Source organism: Chenopodium quinoa, unplaced genomic scaffold (assembly GCF_001683475.1).
Source record: "Chenopodium quinoa cultivar QQ74 unplaced genomic scaffold, ASM168347v1, whole genome shotgun sequence".
Taxonomy (NCBI): Eukaryota; Viridiplantae; Streptophyta; class Magnoliopsida; order Caryophyllales; family Amaranthaceae; genus Chenopodium; species Chenopodium quinoa.
This window is the reverse complement of record NW_018743574.1, coordinates 1,318,656-1,341,915: the sequence shown is the minus strand read 5'-3', so window position 1 is coordinate 1,341,915 and position 23,260 is coordinate 1,318,656. Positions and strand designations below refer to the sequence as shown.

At 35.3% G+C, this 23,260-nt stretch overlaps 3 protein-coding genes and 2 pseudogenes across 3 annotated transcripts; 3 read left to right on the top strand and 2 right to left on the bottom strand.

Moving 5' to 3' along the window:
• Positions 1–95: 95 nt before the first annotated feature.
• Positions 96–2,804, bottom strand: LOC110681895 (glutamate decarboxylase 4-like). The gene is made up of 6 exons (XM_021858043.1): positions 2,616–2,804; positions 2,283–2,487; positions 1,658–1,858; positions 1,332–1,546; positions 883–1,136; positions 96–776 (listed from the first exon to the last, which is right to left on the bottom strand). Exons 1-6 carry the CDS (start codon positions 2,699–2,701, stop codon positions 244–246), a joined length of 1,494 nt encoding a protein of 497 aa, XP_021713735.1. The 5' UTR covers positions 2,702–2,804; the 3' UTR covers positions 96–243.
• A 4,219-nt stretch (positions 2,805–7,023) lies between these two features.
• LOC110681894 lies at positions 7,024–9,005 on the top strand. The gene is made up of 2 exons (XM_021858042.1): positions 7,024–7,583; positions 8,366–9,005. Exons 1-2 carry the CDS (start codon positions 7,114–7,116, stop codon positions 8,847–8,849), a joined length of 954 nt encoding a protein of 317 aa, XP_021713734.1. The 5' UTR covers positions 7,024–7,113; the 3' UTR covers positions 8,850–9,005.
• On the bottom strand, positions 8,836–12,010 carry LOC110681893 (glutamate decarboxylase-like). Its single transcript, XM_021858041.1, has 7 exons — positions 11,832–12,010; positions 11,353–11,557; positions 11,057–11,263; positions 10,751–10,965; positions 10,193–10,446; positions 10,024–10,076; positions 8,836–9,562 (listed from the first exon to the last, which is right to left on the bottom strand). The coding sequence occupies exons 1-7, from the start codon at positions 11,924–11,926 to the stop codon at positions 9,065–9,067; spliced, it is 1,527 nt and encodes a 508-aa protein (XP_021713733.1). The 5' UTR covers positions 11,927–12,010; the 3' UTR covers positions 8,836–9,064.
• A 1,432-nt stretch (positions 12,011–13,442) lies between these two features.
• Positions 13,443–17,494, top strand: LOC110681892 (annotated as a pseudogene).
• An 809-nt stretch (positions 17,495–18,303) lies between these two features.
• On the top strand, positions 18,304–22,379 carry LOC110681891 (annotated as a pseudogene).
• The last annotated feature ends 881 nt before the right edge of the window (positions 22,380–23,260 follow it).

The following is a 23,260-nucleotide window of genomic DNA, read 5'->3' as shown; positions in this document are numbered from 1 at the left end:
GTAATAGATAAGTTCATTGAGTAAGGGAAAGAAATACTCTATATTGCTTTTTCATTTTTTTTTTTTTTGGATATGAATGAAAATACTACTGTACCTTACAGAGAAAGAAAGTTAAGTCAAATTAATATTAATACCCCTTATCTGGTACATTTCTGTAAAAAAAATTATTGTAGTAATAAAAAAACTAAAAAACAGACTTGAAATCATCATAATACTATTCTCTGGAAATAGAAAAGAAAATATCTAGCAGACTTTGCTTGATTTCCTGGCCATGACAAACTTCTTCCATACATCAGTAATCTCCCTTTGTGTCTCAAGTGCACTTTTCTTAGGCACTTTGATAATTCCATTCTTCCCCATATCATGATGGCTTTGACCTTGACTATTCTTGGAAGGGAGGTGATCAAGCTCGTTGAGCACCTTTGTGATGTCGAGCACAAGTCGCTCAGCGAGAGTTCGGGAGAAATCTTCCCGAACTACAACACGCAGCACTGTCACATGCTGTGCATCTGCTGGCATGGTGTACGCTGGAACTATCCATCCAAATCTCCTTAGCATCTCTGAAACCTCAAACTCATTGTGGAGGGTGTTGTCCTTAAGAGAGAAGGCCACTAGAGGGACACCATTGTCTTTAGATGCAATGGTGAATCGCCCCGTCTTTTCTAGGCCAGCCTTTAAAACCATTGCATTTTCTTGGCAGTTCTTCATCACATTTTGATACCCCTCAAAGCCAAGGCGAATAAGCTGATAATATTGAGCAATGACTTGACTTGATCCTGCATATTCGTTACCATATCATCTAGTGAGTCTAACCAAAAAAATTGAGCCGGAACAAACTGAAGGAGAATAACACGTTTTGGAATCATGATTAGTGAAAATTACCTTTGGAGAAGTTGAGAGTGAATGTAGGCTGGTCTGCTCCTAGGTAGTTGATATGGAAGATGAGCTCTTCAGGCAAGTCTTCCTTGCTCCGCCAGATAGCCCAACCGATGCCAGCGTAAACAAGGCCATATTTATGACCACTTACATTTATGCTCTTCACCAGGGGAAGCCTGAAGTCCCATTCTAGCTCTGGGTAGAGGAAGGGTGCAATAAATCCACCGCTCGCTGCATCCACATGTATCGGAGTATCCCACCTGCAAACTCTATGGTTAGTTCATGTATTACATTTTTTGTGGCTCTGCATATGATACTTGATATATAACCTTCTAAAGTCTACTTTGAATTCCGTAGTCACGGATTTCAAAGTGGACTATAAAACTGGGACGGAGGGAGTAGTTGTTATAATGTGACTGAGCATGAAAAAATAGCTAGAAAGTGAAGGTGTATACCCAGTTTTCTTGTTCTTTTCTAGCAAAAGATCATTCAATAGCTTAACATCTTCAAACTCTCCATTGAGAGTAGAACCGAGAATGGCAGCGACACAGATGGTGTTCTCATCCACCATTTCCACAGCCTTCACAGGGTCCATCACATAATATCCTTCACTTAGCTTCACTTCTTTCAGTTCTACTTCAAAGTACCTTGCAAATTTTTCCCAACACACCTAAACAAAACAAAGACAGAAGAAAGGCATTAGGCTTCAAATGTACAGGATACTTGTAGCTGTCAAGCTGTGTGCATCATTCAACTTGCTCAAGTTGTTGAATCATTCAACCTGAACGTTGGCGCCAGTGACAATGTTGGGCTTGTCATAAGGTAAACCTTGAGCCTTTCGCTTGTTCTGCCACTGCCTCTTGAAGGCAAGCCCGGCTAGCATTATGGCCTCAGACGAGCCTACTGTTCCAACTCCGACAGCCGCCTCTGATTCTTCAAGTGGAGCGTTGAACAGCCTTGCTATCATGTTCACACACCTATTCTGCTTACAGTAATGTAAACAAATTTATGTTAATTTTTTGTAAACAATTGATAATAGTAAGCCATCTTAATATTTTAATTTTCTAGTCCTTAGACCATTGGATTAGTGATCTGTGCAGTCTTTTAGGGAGACAGAAAAAAAAAAAAAAATTTAATTTTGTGCATTATTTTTTATTTTTTGGTTGTTGAAAAGGGTCAATCCTTTCTATATTTTCTATGGTCTACAAGAGTATTTATTTGATTTCTCAAATGGTTTATGTTTTCAGTTGACCAAGAAAAGTAGGATTTGTTGGTCAGACCCAAACCATTGAATTTTCAACCCTTCTAAAACAAAAAATCAAAACATTACATAAACGTGTTTCTAAATTAAAGACCAAAAAAAAAAAAAAAAAAAAAAAAGAGTTGGTACTAGTTAAAATTATAACCTGAAGCTCAGTTGTAACAGGATACTCATCCATGTCAACATAGTTCTTGTTAATGGCATCCATCATTAGTTTATCACACTCTGGTTCCATCCATGTCGTTACAAATGAAGCCAAGTTCAACCGTGGATTCCCGTCTAGCATCAGCTCATCGTTTATTATTTGGTACGCCGCCTCCTTTGGCAATGAATTTTCAGGCATATTGAACCTGACATGACACGACACGAACATGAAAAAAAACCCACGCAAAATCAAAACCATATATGTAACTCATAGCTAACTAGCTAGCTACGTTAGTTTCAAACAACACATACTAGTATCTCCATACATACGTACCTTGGAAGTGGAGCTTGGAGATGTCGTGAGGCGAAGGCAGACTGAATATAAGCATCTCCATTCGAGACAGCATGCGAAAGTACCATGGTTGAATTGCTTGTTATTTTGCAAATAGAATTAATTTTTAAGAGAAGGAAGAAATAATGGTAGCTAAATTTTCTTCTGTTGTGTTTGGTAAGCTTAGTTTTTTGATTGAGGAATATGAGGAGGGTGTTTGGGTATTTATATATGATAATTTAGGTGGGAAGGGAATGGTTTGAATAAGTAAATATTATTCTATTATTCTATGGAATATAAAAAAAATATTTGAAAATTAAGTTTGCAAATTTCCGCGTATTATTACTACTACTATAGAATAAGGTCTTGGAATCTAGACAAAGCAAAAAGGAATTAAATTAAGTAATTTTATTTAGTGCTTTTTGTACAAGACAAGTATAAGGAGAAGCCACATGTAATAAAAATTTTGACCATATTATTTTATTAATTTTATAATAATTGTGCTTTGCCCAAATCAACTAAAAGGACATGTACGTTATTAGTTAGTAGTTAGTGCTATATAATGATATAATTAATTATATTATGACATTAGTAATTAGGGAAAAGTTTTGATTTTCTTTTTCTTGATTTCTTCCTTTCCAAGAAGGTATAATTGTTCTCTTGATTGTTTTGATTTGGTCAAATTTTGAGATGATGGTAACATAAAGTGCAAGTATGATACTAATGAGCGTATTATTTATAATTTCAAGATTTGGTTTTAAGGAATGTTTTGTCATGCAAGCAATTAATAAAAAAATAAATTAACATCCATTCCTTGGTAGACTACCACCAAAAGGACTATGTATAATTTTTTGTAAGAAAGTATTCATCGTTGATGTGAGTATGCAACCACGACATACACCATTACTTTCAGTGATATTAGGATAAATAAAAATTAAACTACACAAATTAAATCCATAGGTTAAATGGACGAGATTCGTTCATATCTAGTCTTATTTAATGGCTTCCATTACACTTTCAAAAAAGTAACGAGTATCCACAAATCAATCTATCACCTTATAAGTCGATCTGTAACATAAAATAACTAGTCAGTCGGTCAGATAAGCAAACACGTCAAAACAGTACAATTGCTTGCATGATATGACAATAGTAAATAACATTATTAAACACATGTTTAAGTTATTTCTCTAAAGAACAAGATACTTCATAAAAAAAAAAAAAAAAAAAAAAAAAAGACTAGTATAACCCATGAGTCGTTGAATGTGCTCCTGTGTAGTATTAGAATCTGATTCAACTGTTTAATACAGAGAATTTATGCCGAATCCATTCCTATTTTGCAGTCCAAAAATTAATCCGTTGTAATTTTGGTCCAATTATATAGAATAATTTAAAATGAAGCTGCAAATTTGGAAATTGCATGGAATAATATTATACGTGATTAGGAATAATATGGTCAGCATATTCTTTAATCAAGAATACCAGTAGTATGCATGGCTGTATTAATTATACAGCTTGCATTTTATGAAAATCCACAATTTACAGTAGTTATATTATGTGTCATGATAAGAAGTAATCTATACTTTGAATAAAGATTAACAAAGAGTTTTATTCTGTTGTTAATTAATAGGAAAACCGTTTATAAAAGATGAAATTTAAACCTAGAAACTTGGTTATGGTTTCTACTTTCTAGTAGCACACTGAAAAAGCAGCACATGAAATAAGTTGTATTGCTTTTTTGATATAGTGAAAGTAAAAATTCAAGGATTTGGTAATTCTATGAATAATAATGAATGTTCATAGTGTAACTTTTTGTTAGTTGAAAGATCTGCTAGGGGAAATTACGAAAGTTCTTTCATGATTACGGATCGGAGTATGTAACTATTAAAAACCGACTCCTAACGTTTGGTCTAAAAGTCAGGATGAGTAGCTATTATTGTCAACTTTTCGCCTTAATAAATGAACAGTAAAAATAAGAATGAGCAGTAAGAGATTATGTCATCCTGAAGTAATTATGGTCCTTCTAAAGTTTTTTAAGATTTGATTTTTGACCACTTATGAAAATTGGAGAACCAAGTAATTTGTAACCAAAAAATAGTGTGGAGTACTAACTAATACCAGATTAATTTTATTGATTAATCCGTAATAAAGGCAATTAAAATTTGTTTCAGTCCAAGTTTGACACAGCCTTTGGTCTTTTGCCTTGGTCAATGGATGGTGTTATAATTTTCTTGTCAATTCAATTCGATTTATCCCACCAAATTGTCAAATTTTGCAACGTCAGACATTTCCTCATCTTTTGGAGATCTTGATTGTACTAAACAAGTTCAACACCCCCCCTCTCTCTCTCTCTCTCTCTCTCTTTTTTTTTTTTTTAATTTTTTTTATTGATTTTCAAGTAGTAATTTGTAGCATGTCTACTTTTTCCCTTGTTATTTCTTTCAAAAAAAAAATGGAAAATATTCTCATTAATTTAGAACGTTCCAAAAATAGTAATAAAAAATCACTTGATTGAATTTTTTTTCCTAAAGCCAAATACAAAGTACTCGTACAATTATCAAAAAAAAAAAAAAAAAAAAAAGTACTCGTACATTTTATCAAACAAGCTTAGTGAACTTGGTGGGAAACTCACTTTCAAGTTTGACCCCTGCCAATTATATTTGCTTGGTGGACAATAGAGAGATATCCTTACCTTTCCCAACTTTTTAAGAAAAATTATATATACATCTTTTAAAACTGTACACGTATATACAGAATTAATCGTCCATACTTAAATAGTTAATTACTCCGTATAATCTATTTACGATTGAATGCATAAGTTAACAGGTATAAATAAATTATATGCGATGCAAGCATACAATCTTTAAATAAAGAATGACAATGATTCAATAAATTAGGTGTGTAATATTAAGGGGGCAAGGGGCCAAAGATCAATTAGTTGAATTGACTTGTGTTGTACGAACTTGTTGACAAATAGTCAACAAAGGCGTATATATGTAACTTTTCCTTTTTTTTTTTTTTTTTTGCAAATTATGCCATGGGAGAAGGCCAATAGAAAACCAGCACGCTGTTTAACAAGTGGTTCAGGGCTCCAAATTATTAATTTTTTGTATCATGTTAATAAACTGAAATTCCACTTTATATTAGTTTAATTTTTTTTTTGAAATGTTATATTAGTTTAATTAGTACAGTATTATCTTGAGAAACTACGATTAACTACAAAGTCCAAATTTTAGCCGTGTAATGTATAATATTACCTTTGATTAACGTGAACCTATATTTAAACTTTAAAGGATTGTATTAGACTTTGTAATGTTGGTTTATGCTAATTAACTACTTTTTTCACAAAAAAAAAAAAACAAAACACATTGACTTTTGATATATGTATGCATGGCATATGCACTTCGTATAGAATGATGTTGTCTATCTATCTTAATTCTTACCTTCACCAATGCAACCTTCATTCCAACTAACCACAACCCCTTCTCGATCGATCACCTAGAATTTACCTCTTATTATAAGGCTACAACCATGGTAAATTATACTTGGTGCAATGGTACGATCAACTAATAAAAAATAAAACCTCTTATTCGACTCTTCGTCGATTGTGAGAGGGTTGAATAACAACATCAATGTGTGATTCAAAAAAGGAGACATAAGACTTATTCAATCACACGTTAGTCATAACAAAGATGTAAGCATAAGTAAATTAGAATAATTACACACTATAAGCAACTTTTTTTTCTTCTATTTTGACAAGAAATAGTACAAAATAATGACAAGTAATATGAGAGATTTAGGGCTTGTTTGGTTCACCTTATTTTTGCTTATCTGGACTTATTTAATATGATCTGGTTGTTTAATTTGACTAAACTTTGACCTTATGTGAACGATAATTTATAAGGAAAAAATATATCAAGTGGGGTCTTGTTAGATTCGTAATAATGTGTATTTTATTAATATGTAATTTTCATAATTTTTTCATTACGAAATTAAAGATAATTAGCGATAAAAAAAAACTGTACATAAAACGATGATCTGATCTGATCTGAACTTATTTTTGCTGATCTAATCTGGTCTGAACTTATTTTATGGGTGGTGTCTTCTAATAATTTTGGCAATTCCAATTCGTTAATGACTTTTATGTATCTGAAACTAGATGTTCAGATTAAATAGAAATTGGGCCTAATCTGAATTCTAATATACGTATATAAAGACTCCTCACTCAAATCTAATATACTTCCTCTGTTAACTCAATGGTCATTTTTTTTCGTCAATTATTATGAGACGGGGCGAGTATGAAACAAAGGAAGTATAATACCACTCCAACGATATCAAAATCTTATCTCGTACTGTGGATGCTACACATTTGGACCACAACATCAAACCCCACCAATATAGCACACTTTGAACCAATTTTCATAATGGGCATGAAACAACCCAAAGGCAAATCATAAGGCCCATCTTCTTGACGTAAACAACCCGTTCCTAATTTTCATCATCAATGTCATATTGTCATGCTTTTGCTCATCAATTCTTCATTCACACCCCCTTTTCTTGGAACTCCCAAAAAAACCCATCTTTCATAATTTTATCTAACCAATCCAACAAATCACAATCTTCAAATCAATCAACCCAAAATAAGTTGAATCGAAGATCAAAACTAATGGGGTTGAGAAAATGGGGAGTGGGGATTGTTGCAGTAGTAGCAATAGTAGTAGGAAGAGAATTAAACAAGCAATATGGGTGGGATAAAGATGGATTAATGGAGGTTTTTAAGAAATTGTCAGATCAATTGGGAATTTGGGCAATTCCAGCTTATGTGGGTGTTCATACTCTTACATTGTCTCTTTGTTTGCCTTCTGCTGTGTTTTTTGAAGCTGGGGCTTCTCTTCTTTTTGGGTTTCTTCCTGCTGTTATTTGTGTTTTTTCTGCTAAGATTCTTGCTGCTTCTCTCTCCTTCTGGATTGGCAGGTATCCATTTCTTAATTTCCTCAAAATTGTTTTTTTTTTTTTAACTTCTATTCTATAATTATAAATTTAGTTTTTCTGCCATTGTTGGGTTTTATTTATATGTGAAGATTGAATTTTGAGATATTGTAGTTGTTTAATGTGATAGTGTTATGATGGAATTTGTGGAGAATGATAATTATTGGCATTGATTATGTAGCATTGGTGTAAAATGTGCAACTATGTTGGAATTGTTTTTGTTGGTTGATGAGATGTCTTATTGTACATTTGTACAGTATTACTGTTATATTGTTGTGATTTCTACTGTTGGATTATGTGTGGATGTAGACTAGCTCAGTTGTTTTAAGTCTTCAGTGTAGCGTCAGACTTGAGATTGAATCTCGTCTATAATAATGCCCTTTGTGGCTCCCCTTTTCCGTTTTGGGTTTTGTGTGGAAATTGAAGCTAGTGGTTGTGTTTGGTGTTGCTTAGGATCTTATCACATAGAATTTAAATCTTCAAGTAGTAGTTATTATTAGAAAGTGTTAAACTGTTGGATTAAGTGCAGGGGGCCATGGGGGTGGGAGGGTGGGGATGAACAACTTAAGCTTTCAGATTCCTACTCTTTGTGTCGAGAAAGTAGTAATGGACACAAAGAGTGATCGAAAGATGATTTGTGATGCTTCGGAACATTACTCATTTCCAAATTTCCGAAAGTAGTAATGGTTACATTTTGAACCATATTCTCATTTTGAATATCAATGCTGATAGATTTGTAACATTATTTTATTTTATAAAAATTGTAGGCTTATCTTCAAGAATTCAAGCTCTGCGATGCATTGGGTGCAAAGTAACAAGCATTTTCATGTACTCTCCAAAGGCGTAGAACAAGATGGTTGGAAATTTGTCCTTCTTGCCCGGTTTTCTCCTGTCCCCTCTTATGTCATCAATTATGCTCTGGCTGCTACTAAGGTCAGATTTTTTGTGGATTTTTTGCTTCCTACTATTATTGGCTGCATGCCGATGATTATACAAAATACTTCTATTGGAAGTCTTGCTGGTGCTGCTGTTGCTTCAGCGTCTGGTTCTCAGAAATCTCAGATTTGGTCATACGTTTTCCCAGTTATTGGGATAATATCCAGCATTCTTATCTCTTTCAGGATCAGAACATATAGTAAAAATATTTCTGTTGAATCTTCTGTAATTGAAAATAGCAATTCTGAAAATAGTGCTGACTCATCTCAACTATTAACCAGTCACAAGACAGACGAGAATGTGAAGAAAAGGTGATGATATCTTTCTTCTCTTATTTTCCTTTTACTACATTAGACAGGTTACAGATTTGTAGTATTACAGATTTTTTGTTTGATTAAATACTCTTTCTATGGAAAAATCCAATTTTAAGAGAGATGAATGTTCTCTTTATTATATATTTTTTTATTTTTATTACATTACATTGAAGCCATAAATTTACTGCTCATGAATTTACTTGGAACTCAGACATTCTAACAGACACCCTTAGTCTTTCCTCCTGTCACTTTTACGTCCTTATGAACCACTTTATGCTCGTCTGTCTTCCAATGGACTGAGGTTTCTGGTATGTGTAACGAGCCCTCTTCAGCATCATGACCACCTTCACTTGGTTTGACTTCCAGTGTGAAAGTTATCTTTGGAACAGTATCTGTGAGCTCTGGTAGTGCCTGCTTTATGTGTGAGAGTAGCTTATCCACCATTTGCCTCCCAAAATCCTCCCTGACCACAACTCGGAGGATTGTTATATGCTCAATGTCAGCAGGCATTGTGTATGCTGGTACAATCCATCCATGGTGCCTTAGGGCTTTTGAAAGTTCAAATGCAAGGCTTTTGCTCTCATCTTTAAAGGCAAAGGCCACTAGTGGTATTCCTTGGTCTTTTGAAACAATGTCAAACCGTCCCATTTTTTCCAATCCTTTTCGGAGTGTTTTCGCATTTTCTATGCAATTTTCAATGATATGCTTGTACCCCTATTTAAGAGAAGAATCAGGTTGTTATAGGAAAAATATATCTTCATAGTTGTGCAGTAACTATGGTCAGACACTTATGTACTCATGCGGATAAAAATATTAAACCATCAAACATACATCTCTCAGTAGATAAAAGGAGTGTCAGGTTAGTTAATACTTCTATGTTTTTGGACCTAGCGTTAAAATGTATCTGGCTTGTTTGGTTATTTTATTCTCAGGTGTACTTTATTCTCGCTTTTAACAGGTTGTAGATTGCCTTAATTTATTTTTGATCTCATATATGTTCAAAACGTGTTACTTTGGGATTCTGATTTTCTCATTTAGTCTTTCAGTCATATTCATTTATGCAATTTGTGCAAGTTCCTGCTGCTGATTGTTGTTAGTATATACTTCATAGTTCTTTCTAGTAGATCTTATTCATATTTTACTAGTGTCAGGCTGGAAGATTAGAAGAAACATACCTCAAATCCCAGCCTTAGGAACTGATAATATTGTGCCACTATTTGACTTGCCCCTGCATGTCAGCGAGTCAGGTAAGGAGATTCAGATTAGTGCAGAAATCTACCTCTCTTCCACCCCCTTCCCCTCTCCCACGAGAGCAAATGGAGTTGTATAAGTTTTGTGCATTACCTTTAGAGAAGTTGAGGGTGAATGTAGGCTGATCAGTGCCAAGGTAGTTGATGTGGAAGACAAGCTCTTCCGGGAGGTCTGCTTTACTCCTCCAGATAACCCACCCAACTCCGGCATAAACCAGGCCATACTTATGGCCACTCACATTTATACTCTTCACCAATGGCAGCCTAAAGTCCCATTTAAGATCTGGGTATGCAAATGGAGCCACAAATCCCCCACTTGCTGCATCTACATGTATCGGAGTGTTCCACCTGCATGTTCAGGAGTTGATTAGCGGAGAAGAAAGGAGCTGAGGAGAAAGAAAATGTTTTCTGTATGGTTTTTAGAATGCACAGAAGGTAGTACAGGGTTGGCCAGCTCTGGCCGCATCAGGTTGTGCTACAATTCAGTTCAAAAAAGTGCATCCCAGCCTAGTACATGCATACTTGGGCAGAGTCATGTTTGATCGGTCACAGTTTGGCCAGCAATGTGCTGCTTACAGACATATAGTAGGGGCTGTATGATTTGAACCTTAAACTTGGATACCTATATTCTCAGTCTTTAATAGAAACTTACCCTGTTTTCTTGTTTTTTTTAGCAAGAAGGTCGTTCAAAAGCTTGACATCTTCAAACTCGCCATTTAGTGTAGATCCTAGAATGGCAGCCACACATATTGTATTCTCATCCACCAATTCTACAGCTTTTGCTGGGTCCATAACGTAGCATTTTTCTGTTAGCTTCACCTCTTTCAGCTCCACATCAAAGTACCTTGCAAACTTCTCCCAGCATACCTGCAAGATAGCAAGGGCGGGATCTAGAAAGTTGGTAAAATTTCTTCCAGACAGTGTAGGAACAGGATCGAAAACAGGGGAAATAATTTACCTGAACGTTGGCACCAGTAACAATGTTTGGTCTGTCAAAGGGCTTCCCTTCCGCCTTTCTCTTGTTCTGCCATTTCTTCTTGAAAGCTAATCCAGCCAACATTATTGCTTCGGATGATCCCACTGTTGCCACTCCTACTGCTACTCCATGGTCACCTTTTACTGATGGTGCATGAAACAACCGTGCTATCATATTGACACACCTATTCTGGAGATTCAGGGAAGTTGAATGCTTCTTTATGTTAGATTGACGTAAAATACAAAAGTATTAAACACTAAAAAAGACAGCAAGTTGACCTGGAGCTCAGTGCTGACAGGATACTCGTCCATGTCAACGTAGTTCTTGTTGATGGCTTCAGACATAAGCTTATCACATTCAGGTTCCATCCATGTCGTCACAAAGGATGCCAAGTTCAGCCGTGGGTTTCCGTCTAGCATAAGCTCATCATGTATTATTTGGTAAGCCACGTCTTTTGGTATAGTCTTCTTTGGCATCCTATACCTTCAATTAACCAACCGCAACACTTGATTATTAATCGCAACCTAACAAACCCCCTTATAAAATATTCTTGCAAAACAAAAAACAAGATGCACGTTATTCTAATTCCCTATATTTCATGACTCTAAAGTAACACGAGTATGTGACTATTAATTATGTATCATAGGAGTAATCCTTCTAATCTAGGTGCATATTTATCTTTCTCTATCATTTCTACATCATGCAATATAGGAAAAGTAGTACAAGTAACAAGTTCAAATGTAACGTATATACTTACTTTGGAAGAGGTTCATGGGCATATCTTGAAGCAAAAACCGGGCTAATTACATGTTCTTCTATTTCCTCTAGGGTTTGGACGTGTGACAAAGCCATATTTTTGGGTTTTTGTTAACCTTATCAAACAAACACTTTATTTGATTTCACAAAATTCAGCCAAGAACAATGATGAAATATGACTTATGCTTCAACAGTAGTTATGGAATTAATTTATAGTAACTAGTAATTGAGCAAATAAGAGAGATTATGGGAATTAGATTCCTTTGGTTACCCTTGCTTGATGAATTCCTTTTACTTGATACTATCTTGGAATTCCTTGCAATGAACAATTACTACTAATTAGAGTATTAAATATTGTTTTTGTTCTGAAGTTTGAAATTGTCTTTTACAGTTGCAAGAAGTTTCCATGGTCCCGTGGGTGTAATTATATATATAATCTTTGATTAGTGATAACAAGTAAGGAATATGGGATTATTGTTGCTAAAGTTGGTTCTAATCTAATCAATTAATCCATCTATTGTCGATTAACAAATGATTTTACTGTACAAGCATGATATTGACACATGCTTCTTCCATTCTTTCTTCAATTGCAACATATTCCTATTCAAGAAGTTGCAAATTGTAACCTTTGTAACATAGCTTTACTTTCTTGGCCAATGATTCTTTCCTTTAGTATTTTATTGCACGAGTCCCATTTTATTCCCCCCCCCCCCCAACATCTCTCCTTAAAAATGTGAATTCTACAACATGGTATTTGAAAAAGATGGAGGGAAATAGTGAAGCACTTTATAACTTATGTAGAATAAATTATTGTAAGTAGATGTTGGATATCATACATCCTTAGAAAGATTTAAAGTCTTAATTGACCATCAGTCAAAAGACATGTTTTATAAAAATTAATATTGTAGGACTATGTAACTTATTTCATTACATCTTTAGCGACAAGTTCCTTTTAACCTAGCCCTTGCCAATGATTGTCGAGTCATTCTTCAACATGCATATGGTCTGAAGTTAGGGTTTCATCCCCTTCTCACCATGAGAGCTTACAGTTTCTCACATTTTCCCCTTTCCTTATGGTATGACTTCAACATCAATCACTTAAGAGTATTAACCTTGTAAGATGAATAAATGATCCTTGTAAATTAACATGAAATTTCATGTGTGACATACCTCATGGTACTTGAGTACTTAAATTTAAAATGGAATTGATTTTTAGCTAATAGACTAGGACATATTCTCTTCAGCTTAATTTCAGTTCCTAATTTCTTTCTCTCATAAACAGTTCAGTTCAATTCAACTCAATTCAGTAAATCAAAACAGGTCTTTACACCATTTTGAATATAGCAAGCACCTGCTAATCTTAATTTGAGTAGTAAGTTATGGTAAGTTTTTCTTAATTTAAACCTTGTCCTTAATTTATCCAAAACCTTTATTCCGAGTCTAGCCCCAACATTGAACATCATAGTGTAGTTTGGGCCGCTCTTCCTATATTGTTTGAGTTCAAATTCCCTTAACCCAAACCACTTTAATAATTACCCACCAAATAAATTTCAATGTTGTCATCAAAATTCAATTTCATGGTCAATGTTGTCATCAAATTCAATTTCTCTTACCTCTCACTTTCTCCTCCGTTACAAGTTACAACTATGGCCCACCATCACCATCATCAGCACTCTACTGAAAGTTGACTTAGTCAGCACTACTCACTATGTATCATGGATCGTAACAGCCAATTAGCCATTACCTAATTCATTAATCGGACCAATACCCCCAAAATCAAAGTAATCACGGCTATTTCGAACCACCCATCTAAAACATACTCAATACCCAGTTGAAGGTGGTTCGAACCACGGCCTTGGCGATGGTTGGAGGCGGCGCAATTGGTGGGTCCGGTGGCTGATGACGGTTCTTGGTGGGTTGGGGCGGCGGCATTGGTGGGGCCGGTTTTTATAATTAAATATTATGGAGAAAATTAATATATACAATATACCTTTTAATTAATTATAATTATTGCAATTATAGTATAGTACTATAAAAAGAGGAGAGAGAAAGAGAAGGGAAGATCAAAAAATGGATACTGAACAAAATGAGAGATTGCTCTTGGAACATGGCCTTTTACAGGTTTTTTTTTTTTTTTTTTCTATGCTAAATTATTATTTTTAATCTATTTTTGAGATTGTTGTTGACTTTTTGATTTGGTTACTTAATTTTTCTAGTTAGTGTAATTACCATTTTTAATTAGATTAATCTGACACTTGAAATATAGAAATTACTCAAATTAGGATGATCAATAGTTAAAACCTTTGATTCATCATTGTATGTGTTGGTCTATGCACCTTAATACTATTACCTTTGTTTCATATTATTTGCAACTTAAGTGTATTATTTCCGAGTTATTAAAATTTTCAAATTGCAAATAATATGAAACGAAAGTAGTAGTACGAGGACTTGAGGAGGCATGCTTTGATGTAGGAAACTTTATTGGTTGGCAATACATGATGCATGGTTATGATAGAGCTCAGTCTTGCTGTAATTTGAACTGCAGTTTGCATATACCCAATAACCCAATGTATCTTTATTGATGTTGGGTATCTCTATTGATGAGATAATCCTTGAGGATATACATAACATTCCTGGTTTTTGAGTTTCAATATTTGCTCTTTTGTTTTCCCATTGATTTTGTGTTATAATAATCCTTTTGCTACTTTCTGACTTTTACTGTGTTTTCTGAAGGAAAATGGTGAGCAATATACTGGAGATGGCTCAGTTGATCTAAAAGGGAAACCTGTTCTGAAAAGCAAAACTGGAAATTGGAGAGCCTGCCCATTTATTCTTGGTAAATGATTAACATGAGAATGTTGGTGTTTTTATGTTTTGTATGATTAATTTGTAGTGTTAACATTTTTAACCTTTCTTATTCTCTGTACAGGCACAGAATGCTGTGAGCGTCTTGCTTACTACGGTATTGCCATTAACCTTGTTAATTACCTGACCTACAAACTGCATCAAGGAAATGTATCTGCTGCAAGAAATGTAACAACATGGTCAGGAACTTGTTTCCTAACTCCAGTTATTGGAGCTCTCGTAGCAGATGCATACTTGGGAAGATATTGGACTATTGCTCTATTCTCAACGATTTACTTCATTGTGAGTTGTGGATTTTCCTTTATTTATGCTCCTTCCATTTTAATCTGACCTTTTATTTTGACTACAGATGCATCTATATATTCCAGTCCATGTCTAATTAATTTAATTGAATATGTCAATGTGCTATATATCACTTTCGAATTACTAATCATCCTAGATATATTAACCTTTTGCAATTCTGGTTACGTTTCCAACTTTATAGTTAATCTTTGATTATTTTTATTTAGCAGCATCTGGTTACACTGACATATTTTGTAATTTTACCAAACCAAGTTCTTGAAGCTTCTAGACAGTCTTTGGCTGATGGACCAGTGCTACAAATATTCTGTTTCCATTTGTTTGCCCTGGCCTTTACCTTAAGATTTAGCGGTTTGCTGTGATTGTGGTCATTTTATTTGCTCTGACTTGAATCAACTATTTCTTTAGTTTGACATATGCTAGCTCAGTAGTCATCTCTACTATTTGTTGCATAGCTCCAGTATCATCTGTGAGCAGTTACTGGTATTAGAAAATGACATGCATATAGATCCTCTGACATTTTAAATGCTGGTAGCTTGTATTCTGAGTGGATCTTTTTACTTTCATAAATCATGGTCAAATATTATAATTTATTGCTTAATGATTTACATTAATACATTATGTCGGGTATTGCAATCTTGTAGCATGTGGATGAATACTCTTGAAGCTGATGTTCGTATATTCCTTGAAAACGTGTTTTACAGCATGATACTAAATACTGTAACAGCCTTATCCAATTTGAATGAAAATTTCATATTGCTCTCCCTGTCATCTGTTCTATTCTTGTCATGATATGATTTGTTTATATTCTGTAGGGAATGTGTACCTTGACTCTATCTGCATCAGTTCCTGCATTACAGCCTCCTGAGTGTATAGATTCATTTTGCCCTTCAGCTACTCCAGCTCAGTCCGGAGTATTCTTTTTGGGACTCTATCTAGTTGCATTAGGAACTGGAGGGATTAAGCCATGTGTATCGTCATTTGGTGCTGATCAGTTTGATGACACTGACCCAAATGAGAGGGTGAAGAAGGGATCCTTTTTCAACTGGTTTTATTTCTCTATCAACCTAGGTGCCTTGGTATCGAGTACATTTATTGTTTGGACGCAAGAAAATGTTGGATGGGGTCTAGGCTTTGGCCTTTCAGCAATATTCATGGGAATTGCTATTGCCAGTTTCTTTTCTGGAACCCCCCTTTATAGGTTTCAAAGACCTGGGGGAAGCCCGTTAACAAGAATGTGTCAGGTTGTTATTGCATCATTACGTAAGTGTAAATCAGAGGTCCCCCAAGATAGTAGTCTCCTGTATGAGACTCAAGACAAACATTCAGCTATCGAGGGAAGTCGAAAACTGGAGCATACTGATGAACTGAAGTACTTTTCTTGTTATATCATTTGCATTGCTTAAATTCTATATCATGTTTTCCAGTATGTGATCTGATGAATTAATATAGAGAGAAGAATACGTGTTTTTTTTTTGTTGACGGATTTGTCCTGCAGATGCCTGGATAAAGCAGCTGTGTTGTTGGATGCTGACATGAAAAGTGGGGATTTCTCCAATCCATGGAGACTGTGCACAGTAACACAGGTGGAAGAATTGAAGGTTTTGATCCGCATGTTCCCTATATGGGCATCCGGAATTGTTTTTGCTGCTGTCTTTGCCCAGGCAACATTGTTTGTTGAGCAGGGAATGGTGATGGACCGAAGGATTGGACCTTTCATCCTCCCTGCTGCCTCGTTGACAACTTTTGATATCATCAGCGTTTTATTCTGGGTCCCGGTATATGACAGACTGCTGGTTCCTATGGCTAGGAAGTTTACTGGCCAAGAACGAGGGTTTTCAGAACTTCAGAGAATGGGCATTGGCCTCTTTATTTCTATCCTTGGCATGGTAGCTGCTGCTGCAGTGGAGAACAGACGTTTGCATATTGCCAAGGAACTAGGTCTGGTCGATGAAAATGTCGCTGTCCCAATTAGTATACTTTGGCAAGTACCACAATACTTATTGGTGGGGGCTGCAGAGGTATTCACCTTTATAGGGCAATATGAGTTTTTCTATGATCAGTCACCCGATGCCATGCGAAGTTTGTGTAGTGCACTTTCGCTCCTGACGATTTCATTTGGGAATTACTTGAGCTCTGCGATTCTGACAATTTTGAATGTCATTACAACTGCTGGAGGAAACCCGGGGTGGATACCAGATAATCTAAACAAGGGTCACCTCGATAATTACTTCTGGCTCTTGGCTGGACTTGGTTTGTTGAACCTGTTGGTGTATGTTTTCTGTTCTCTGAAGTACAAACAGAAGAAGGCCTCCTAAGGAAGCTGCTGCTACTGGTGGTGTTAGTGTACAACAATGAATTTATGCTTTTGCTTTAAGCAAAGCGCTGTATTGTAGTTAGATACAACCTGTCTATTCTTATTATATTTCAGAGGTAATTAAACTATTAATGTATGCTTCTTTTTCATGTGAATAATGTAATTAATGTTTTCATCACTCAGATTGATGCAGGGTTTTATGTTAAACTCATCATAAAATTTCAACACTAACATGTTTTCATGTTCTTATATCTAAAATTTGGAATTGTCTTAGAGTTGCAAGAAATCTCCTTGGTGTTCCATGGGTGTAATTATTCATATAATCTTTGATTAGTGATAAGAAGGAATATGTGATGCTATGATATGTTGGAGTGTCATGATTAATAATTAATCTCCAATTAAAGAGGATAATTGTTGCTGAAGTTGGTTCTAGTCTAATTAATGAATCATTAATCGTTTTAACAAAGGATTTTACTGTGCAAGCATGATATTGACAACATGCTTCTTCCATTCTTTTTTCATTTGCAACATATTCATGTTTAAGAAGTTGCAAATAGTAAAATTGCTTTACTTTCTTGACCAACGATCAGACCCGTTCTTAGCGTTTTGGGGCCTATGGGCAAAATGATAGATTGAGGCCCTAGTCAACTAAAAACTTTAAAATTACATGGTTAAAAAAGTAAAAACTTTGAAATTACAATGGAAAAAAGTCGCACTTTATATAAAAATTATAGCATACCTAGGAAAAAAAGTACAAAGAACAATCATCCTTATTTAACAAAATTATAGCATATCAAAATGAAAAAACAAAATATATATATATATATATATATATATATATATATAATCAATTATTTGAAATAATCACAAAGTTGGAATTATTTTTATAAATTTTTTCTGTTATTAAAAATTTAATTTAATTAGATGAATAGACAAGATTGAAAATTAAAAATATAAGGCTAACATTAAAACTATTACAAAAATTACAATTTTATCGTCATCAAATTCATATTCTTTCTCCTCTCCTCTCTCTTTCTTACATGACCTACCATCACCATCAGTTGTCTTAGACAGCACTAGTGTGGTACTACACTACTACAGAATAGCCATTACTTAATTTTTTAATCGGACCAATAACCCAGATGAAGGTGGTTCGTACGACGGACTTGGCGGTGGTTTGAGCCGTCGGAATTGGTGGGTCCGGTGGCTGATAGTGGTGGGTTAAGGCGGCGGCATTGGTGGGGTCGATTATTATAATAATATTTCTGGAGAAAATTATCATATTAGTACTTCATTGTACAATATTCCTTTTGAAATTTCAGATTATAATTGTAGTTATTATATACAGTAGTAGTATAGTATAAAGGGAGGAGAGAGAAAGAGAAGGGAAGATCAAAGAATGGATACTGAAGAAGATGAGAGATTGCTCTTGGAACATGGCCTTTTACAGGTTTTTACTTGCTTTATTTTTGTTTTGCTTTGTTTTTTTCTATGCTTAATTATTATTATTTTTAATCTTTTTTTGAGATTGTTTTCATTTAAGTTGATTTTTTTATTGGTGGCTTATTTTTTCTTGTTAGTTTAATTACCATTTTTATTTCGATTAATCTGACACTTGAAATGTAGAAATTAGGATGATTAATGGTTGAAACCTTGATTCATCATTGTATGTGTTCCTCTATGCATGGTTTTATTAGAGCTTAGTGGTACTGTAATTTGAACTTCTTGCTTGAACGCCTTATCCCATAAGTGGGGTCGGCTACATGAGCCAATACGAGGACTTCCCGGGAGGTCACGCATCCTAGTACTACTCTCAATCATTTTATTGTGGCTCATGTCAAGCAATGTGACAAAGTTTTACGCTGGTTGTCATTGGCCTATTGTAACCTACCTCCTTTATCCAGGCCTGACCGGCAGCGGGAAACCCACTGGCGGAGTTTGAACTGCAGTTTGCATATACCCAATATATCATTATTGATGTTGGGTATCTTTATTGATGAGGATATGCATAATATTCCTGGTTTTTGAGTTTTATTATTTGCTCTTTGTTTTTCTTATTGATTTCTATGCTATCTTGCCACTTCTGAGCTGTACTGTGTCATCTGAAGGAAAATGGTGAGCAATATACTGGAGATGGCTCAGTTGATCTAAAAGGGAACCCTGTTCTGAAAACCAAAACTGGAAACTGGAAAGCCTGCCCATTTATTCTTGGTAAATCATTAAAATGATAAATGTTATGTATGATTCATCTGTAGAGCTAACATTTTAAACCTTTCTTATAATCTATACAGGCACAGAATGCTGTGAGCGTCTTGCTTACTGCGGCATTGCCATTAATCTTGTTAATTTCCTGACCTACAAACTGCACCAAGGAAATGTATCTGCTGCAAGGAATGTAACAACATGGTTAGGAACTTGTTTCCTAACCTCAGTTATTGGAGCTGTCATAGCAGATGCATACTTGGGAAGATATTGGACTATTGCTGTATTCTCAACGATATACTTCATTGTAATTTGTGGATTTTCCTTTTTTTTTTAGGTTCCTTTCTTTCTATTTTGACCTTTTAATTTTGACTACAGCTGCATCTAAAAAGTCCATTCGATGTCTATTAATTTAATTGTATATATTTACAAATCACCATAGATATGTTAACCTTTTGCAATTCTGGTTACCTTTTCAACTTTACAGTTGATATAACTGTCTTTGATACTTATTATCTAGCAGCATCTTGTTACACTGACATATCTTGTACTTTTACCAAACTGAGTTCTTGAAGCTTCTAGCCTGCTCAAATCAAGCACTGAAGACAATTTACTTGTTGAGTTTGTATAATCGTCGGTCATTGGCTGATGGACCGGTGCTACAAATACTCTGTTTCATTTGTTTGCCTGGCCTTTATCTTATAGCAGTCTGCTGTGATTGTGATCATTTTCCTACTTAAATTAACTAATTATTTAGTTCGACATATGCTTGTTTAGTAGTTTTTACTCTACTATATATTTCATAGCTCCATAATCATCAGTGAGCGTGTCAGAAAATGACGTGCATATAGATCCTCTGACCTTTTTAATCCTGGTAACTTGTATTCTGAGTTGGTCTCTTACATTCATAGATCATAGTCAAATGTTGATATCTTATTGGTTAATGCTATACATTAATAATACTATGTTGTGCATTGTAATCTTGTAGCATGTGGATGAATACTCTTGAAGCTGATGTCCTCATACTCCTAGAAAACATGTTTTACAGCATGATACTAAATACTGCAGCAGCTTGTCCAATTTGAATGAAAATTCCACATTGCTCTTCCTGATATGTGTTCTATTCTTGTCATGACATATTTTGTTATATTCTGTAGGGAATGTGTACCTTGACTCTATCTGCATCAGTTCCTGCATTACAGCCTCCTGAATGTATAGATTCATTTTGCACTTCAGCTACTCCAGCTCAGTCCGGAGTATTCCTTTTGGGACTCTATCTAATTGCATTGGGAACTGGAGGGATTAAGCCATGTGTATCGTCATTTGGTGCTGATCAGTTTGATGACACTGACCCAAATGAGAGGGTGAAGAAGGGATCCTTTTTCAACTGGTTTTTTTTTTTCTGTCAACATTGGTCCCTTAGTATCGAGTACATTTATTGTTTGGATGCAAGAAAATGTTGGATGGGGCCTAGGCTTTGGCCTTTCAGCAATGTTCATGGTAATTGCTATTGCCAGCTTCTTTTCTGGAACCCCACTCTATAGGTTTCAAAGACCTGGGGGAAGCCCGTTAACAAGAATGTGTCAGGTTATTATTGCATCATTACGTAAGTGCAAATCAGAGGTCCCCCAAGATAGTAGTCTCCTGTATGAGACTCAAGACAAACTTTCAGCTATCAAGGGAAGCCGAAAACTGGAGCATACTGATGAAATGAAGTATTTTTCTTGTCTATATCTTTTGCATTGCTTAAATGTTATATCACGCTTCCCAGTATATGATAGTGATCTGATGAATTAATGTTGAGAGAACAATACTTGTTATGTTTTTATTGTGGCTGATGAGTATGTTCTGCAGATGCCTGGATAAAGCAGCTGTGTTGTTGGATGCTGACATGAAAAGTGAAGATTTCTCCAACCCATGGAGATTGTGCACCGTAACACAGGTGGAAGAATTGAAGATTTTGATCCGCATGTTCCCTATATGGGCAACTGGAATTGTTTTTGCTGCTGTCTTTGCCCAGGCAACATTGTTTGTTGAGCAGGGAATGGTGATGGACCGAAGGATTGGACCTTTCATCCTCCCGGCTGCCTCGTTGGCTACTTTTGATATCATCAGCATTTTATTCTGGGTCCCAGTATACGACAGATTGCTGGTTCCTATGGCTAGGAAGTTTACTGGCCGAGAACGAGGGTTTTCAGAACTTCAGAGAATGGGCATTGGCCTCTTCATTTCTATCCTTGGCATGGTAGCTGCTGCTTCATTGGAGAACAGACGTTTGCATATTGCTAAGGAACTAGGTCTGGTCGATGAAAATGTTGCAGTCCCAATCAGCATACTTTGGCAAGTACCACAATACTTATTGGTGGGGGCTGCAGAGGTGTTCACCTGTATTGGGCAATATGAGTTTTTCTATGATCAGTCACCCGATGCCATGCGAAGTTTGTGTAGTGCACTTTCGCTCCTGGCGATTTCATTTGGGAATTACTTGAGCTCAGCTATTCTGCCAATTTTGAATGTCTTTACAACTGCTGGAGGAAACCCGGGATGGATACCAGATAATCTAAACAAGGGTCACCTCGATAATTACTTCTGGCTCTTGGCTGGACTTAGTTCCTTGAACCTGTTGGTGTATGTTTTCTGTTCTCTGAAGTACAAACAGAAGAAGGCCTCCTAAGGAAGCTGCTGCTACTGGTGGTGTTAGTGTACAACAATGAATTTATGCTTTTGCTTTAAGCAAAGCGCTGTGTTGTAGTTAGATACAAGTATACAACCTGTCTATTCTTATAATACTTCAGAGCTAATTAAACTATTAATGTATGCTTCTTTTTCATGTGAATAATGTTCATGTGATTAATGTTTTTATGATGCAGGGTTTTATGCTCAAACTCATCATAAAATTTCAACCCTATCATGTTTTCATGGACACTAATTTTGGTAACTCAAAATAGTGATACTTCTTGCTACTAAAGCACTAAAACGGTGTTCTGTTTAAGAGGGTGCTAAAAGTGTGAGGGTCAGTCATATGATATCAAGTGGACATTGGTATAGCAGACACATTATGGGCGTGTTCGGTAAAATATAGTTGTGAAGGTAGTTGTAGCTGTGGAGGTAGTTGTTAGCTGTGTAGGTAACTGTTAGCTGTCAACAAGCTGTTAGCTGTGAAGATAAATAATTTAGATATGAGTGTTCGGTAAAGTAGTGGTTGACTAGCTGTTACATATAAAAATCAATATTTTATTTTTAAAACTATAGATTAAATTTTCAACAGCTACTTGAAAAGCTACCTCTAATTTCAAAAGCTAATATTTCTAACTTTTCACAAAAGCTACCTCCACCACTAAAAGCTACCCTAACCACTACTTTGCCGAACACTCATATTTTTTGTTGAGTAGTGGTTTGACCAAGTCAAACCACTAAAAGCTACTCAAAAGCTAACGCCGAACACGCCCTATGTGACATTTGAATATAAAGTCATTAAACCTTGCAAACAAGTGGTAATAGTTATTTGAGTATGCCTAAATATTATTTGTATACTTTCTTTTAGGAAATTTTGATTTTTGCTACCTATCAAACACATCAAATTGAATTTTGCTACCTATCAAAACTTTTATTTTATTTTGCTACCTAACATATGCCTTTTTTTAAATTTTGCTACCACTGAACGGAATCCGTTAAGTGGGTCCATAACGACACGTGTCGTGTAATTATTGGGATATGTTAGGTAGCAAAATAAAATAAAAGTTTTG

Coding starts and splice junctions, on each gene's coding strand:
- LOC110681894 (XM_021858042.1), top strand. CDS start 7,114: ATGTCATATTGTCATGCTTTTGCTCATCAATTCTTCATTCACACCCCC. Junction 7,584..8,365: donor CTCTCCTTCTGGATTGGCAG/GTATCCATTTCT, acceptor TAAAAATTGTAG/GCTTATCTTCAAGAATTCAA.
- LOC110681895 (XM_021858043.1), bottom strand. CDS start 2,701: ATGGTACTTTCGCATGCTGTCTCGAATGGAGATGCTTATATTCAGTCT. Junction 1,859..2,282: donor CTGTTACAACTGAGCTTCAG/GTTATAATTTTA, acceptor TACTGTAAGCAG/AATAGGTGTGTGAACATGAT. Junction 1,137..1,331: donor GAAAAGAACAAGAAAACTGG/GTATACACCTTC, acceptor TAGAGTTTGCAG/GTGGGATACTCCGATACATG.
- LOC110681893 (XM_021858041.1), bottom strand. CDS start 11,926: ATGGCTTTGTCACACGTCCAAACCCTAGAGGAAATAGAAGAACATGTA. Junction 10,966..11,056: donor TTACTGGTGCCAACGTTCAG/GTAAATTATTTC, acceptor GCTATCTTGCAG/GTATGCTGGGAGAAGTTTGC. Junction 10,447..10,750: donor AAAAAAAACAAGAAAACAGG/GTAAGTTTCTAT, acceptor CTGAACATGCAG/GTGGAACACTCCGATACATG.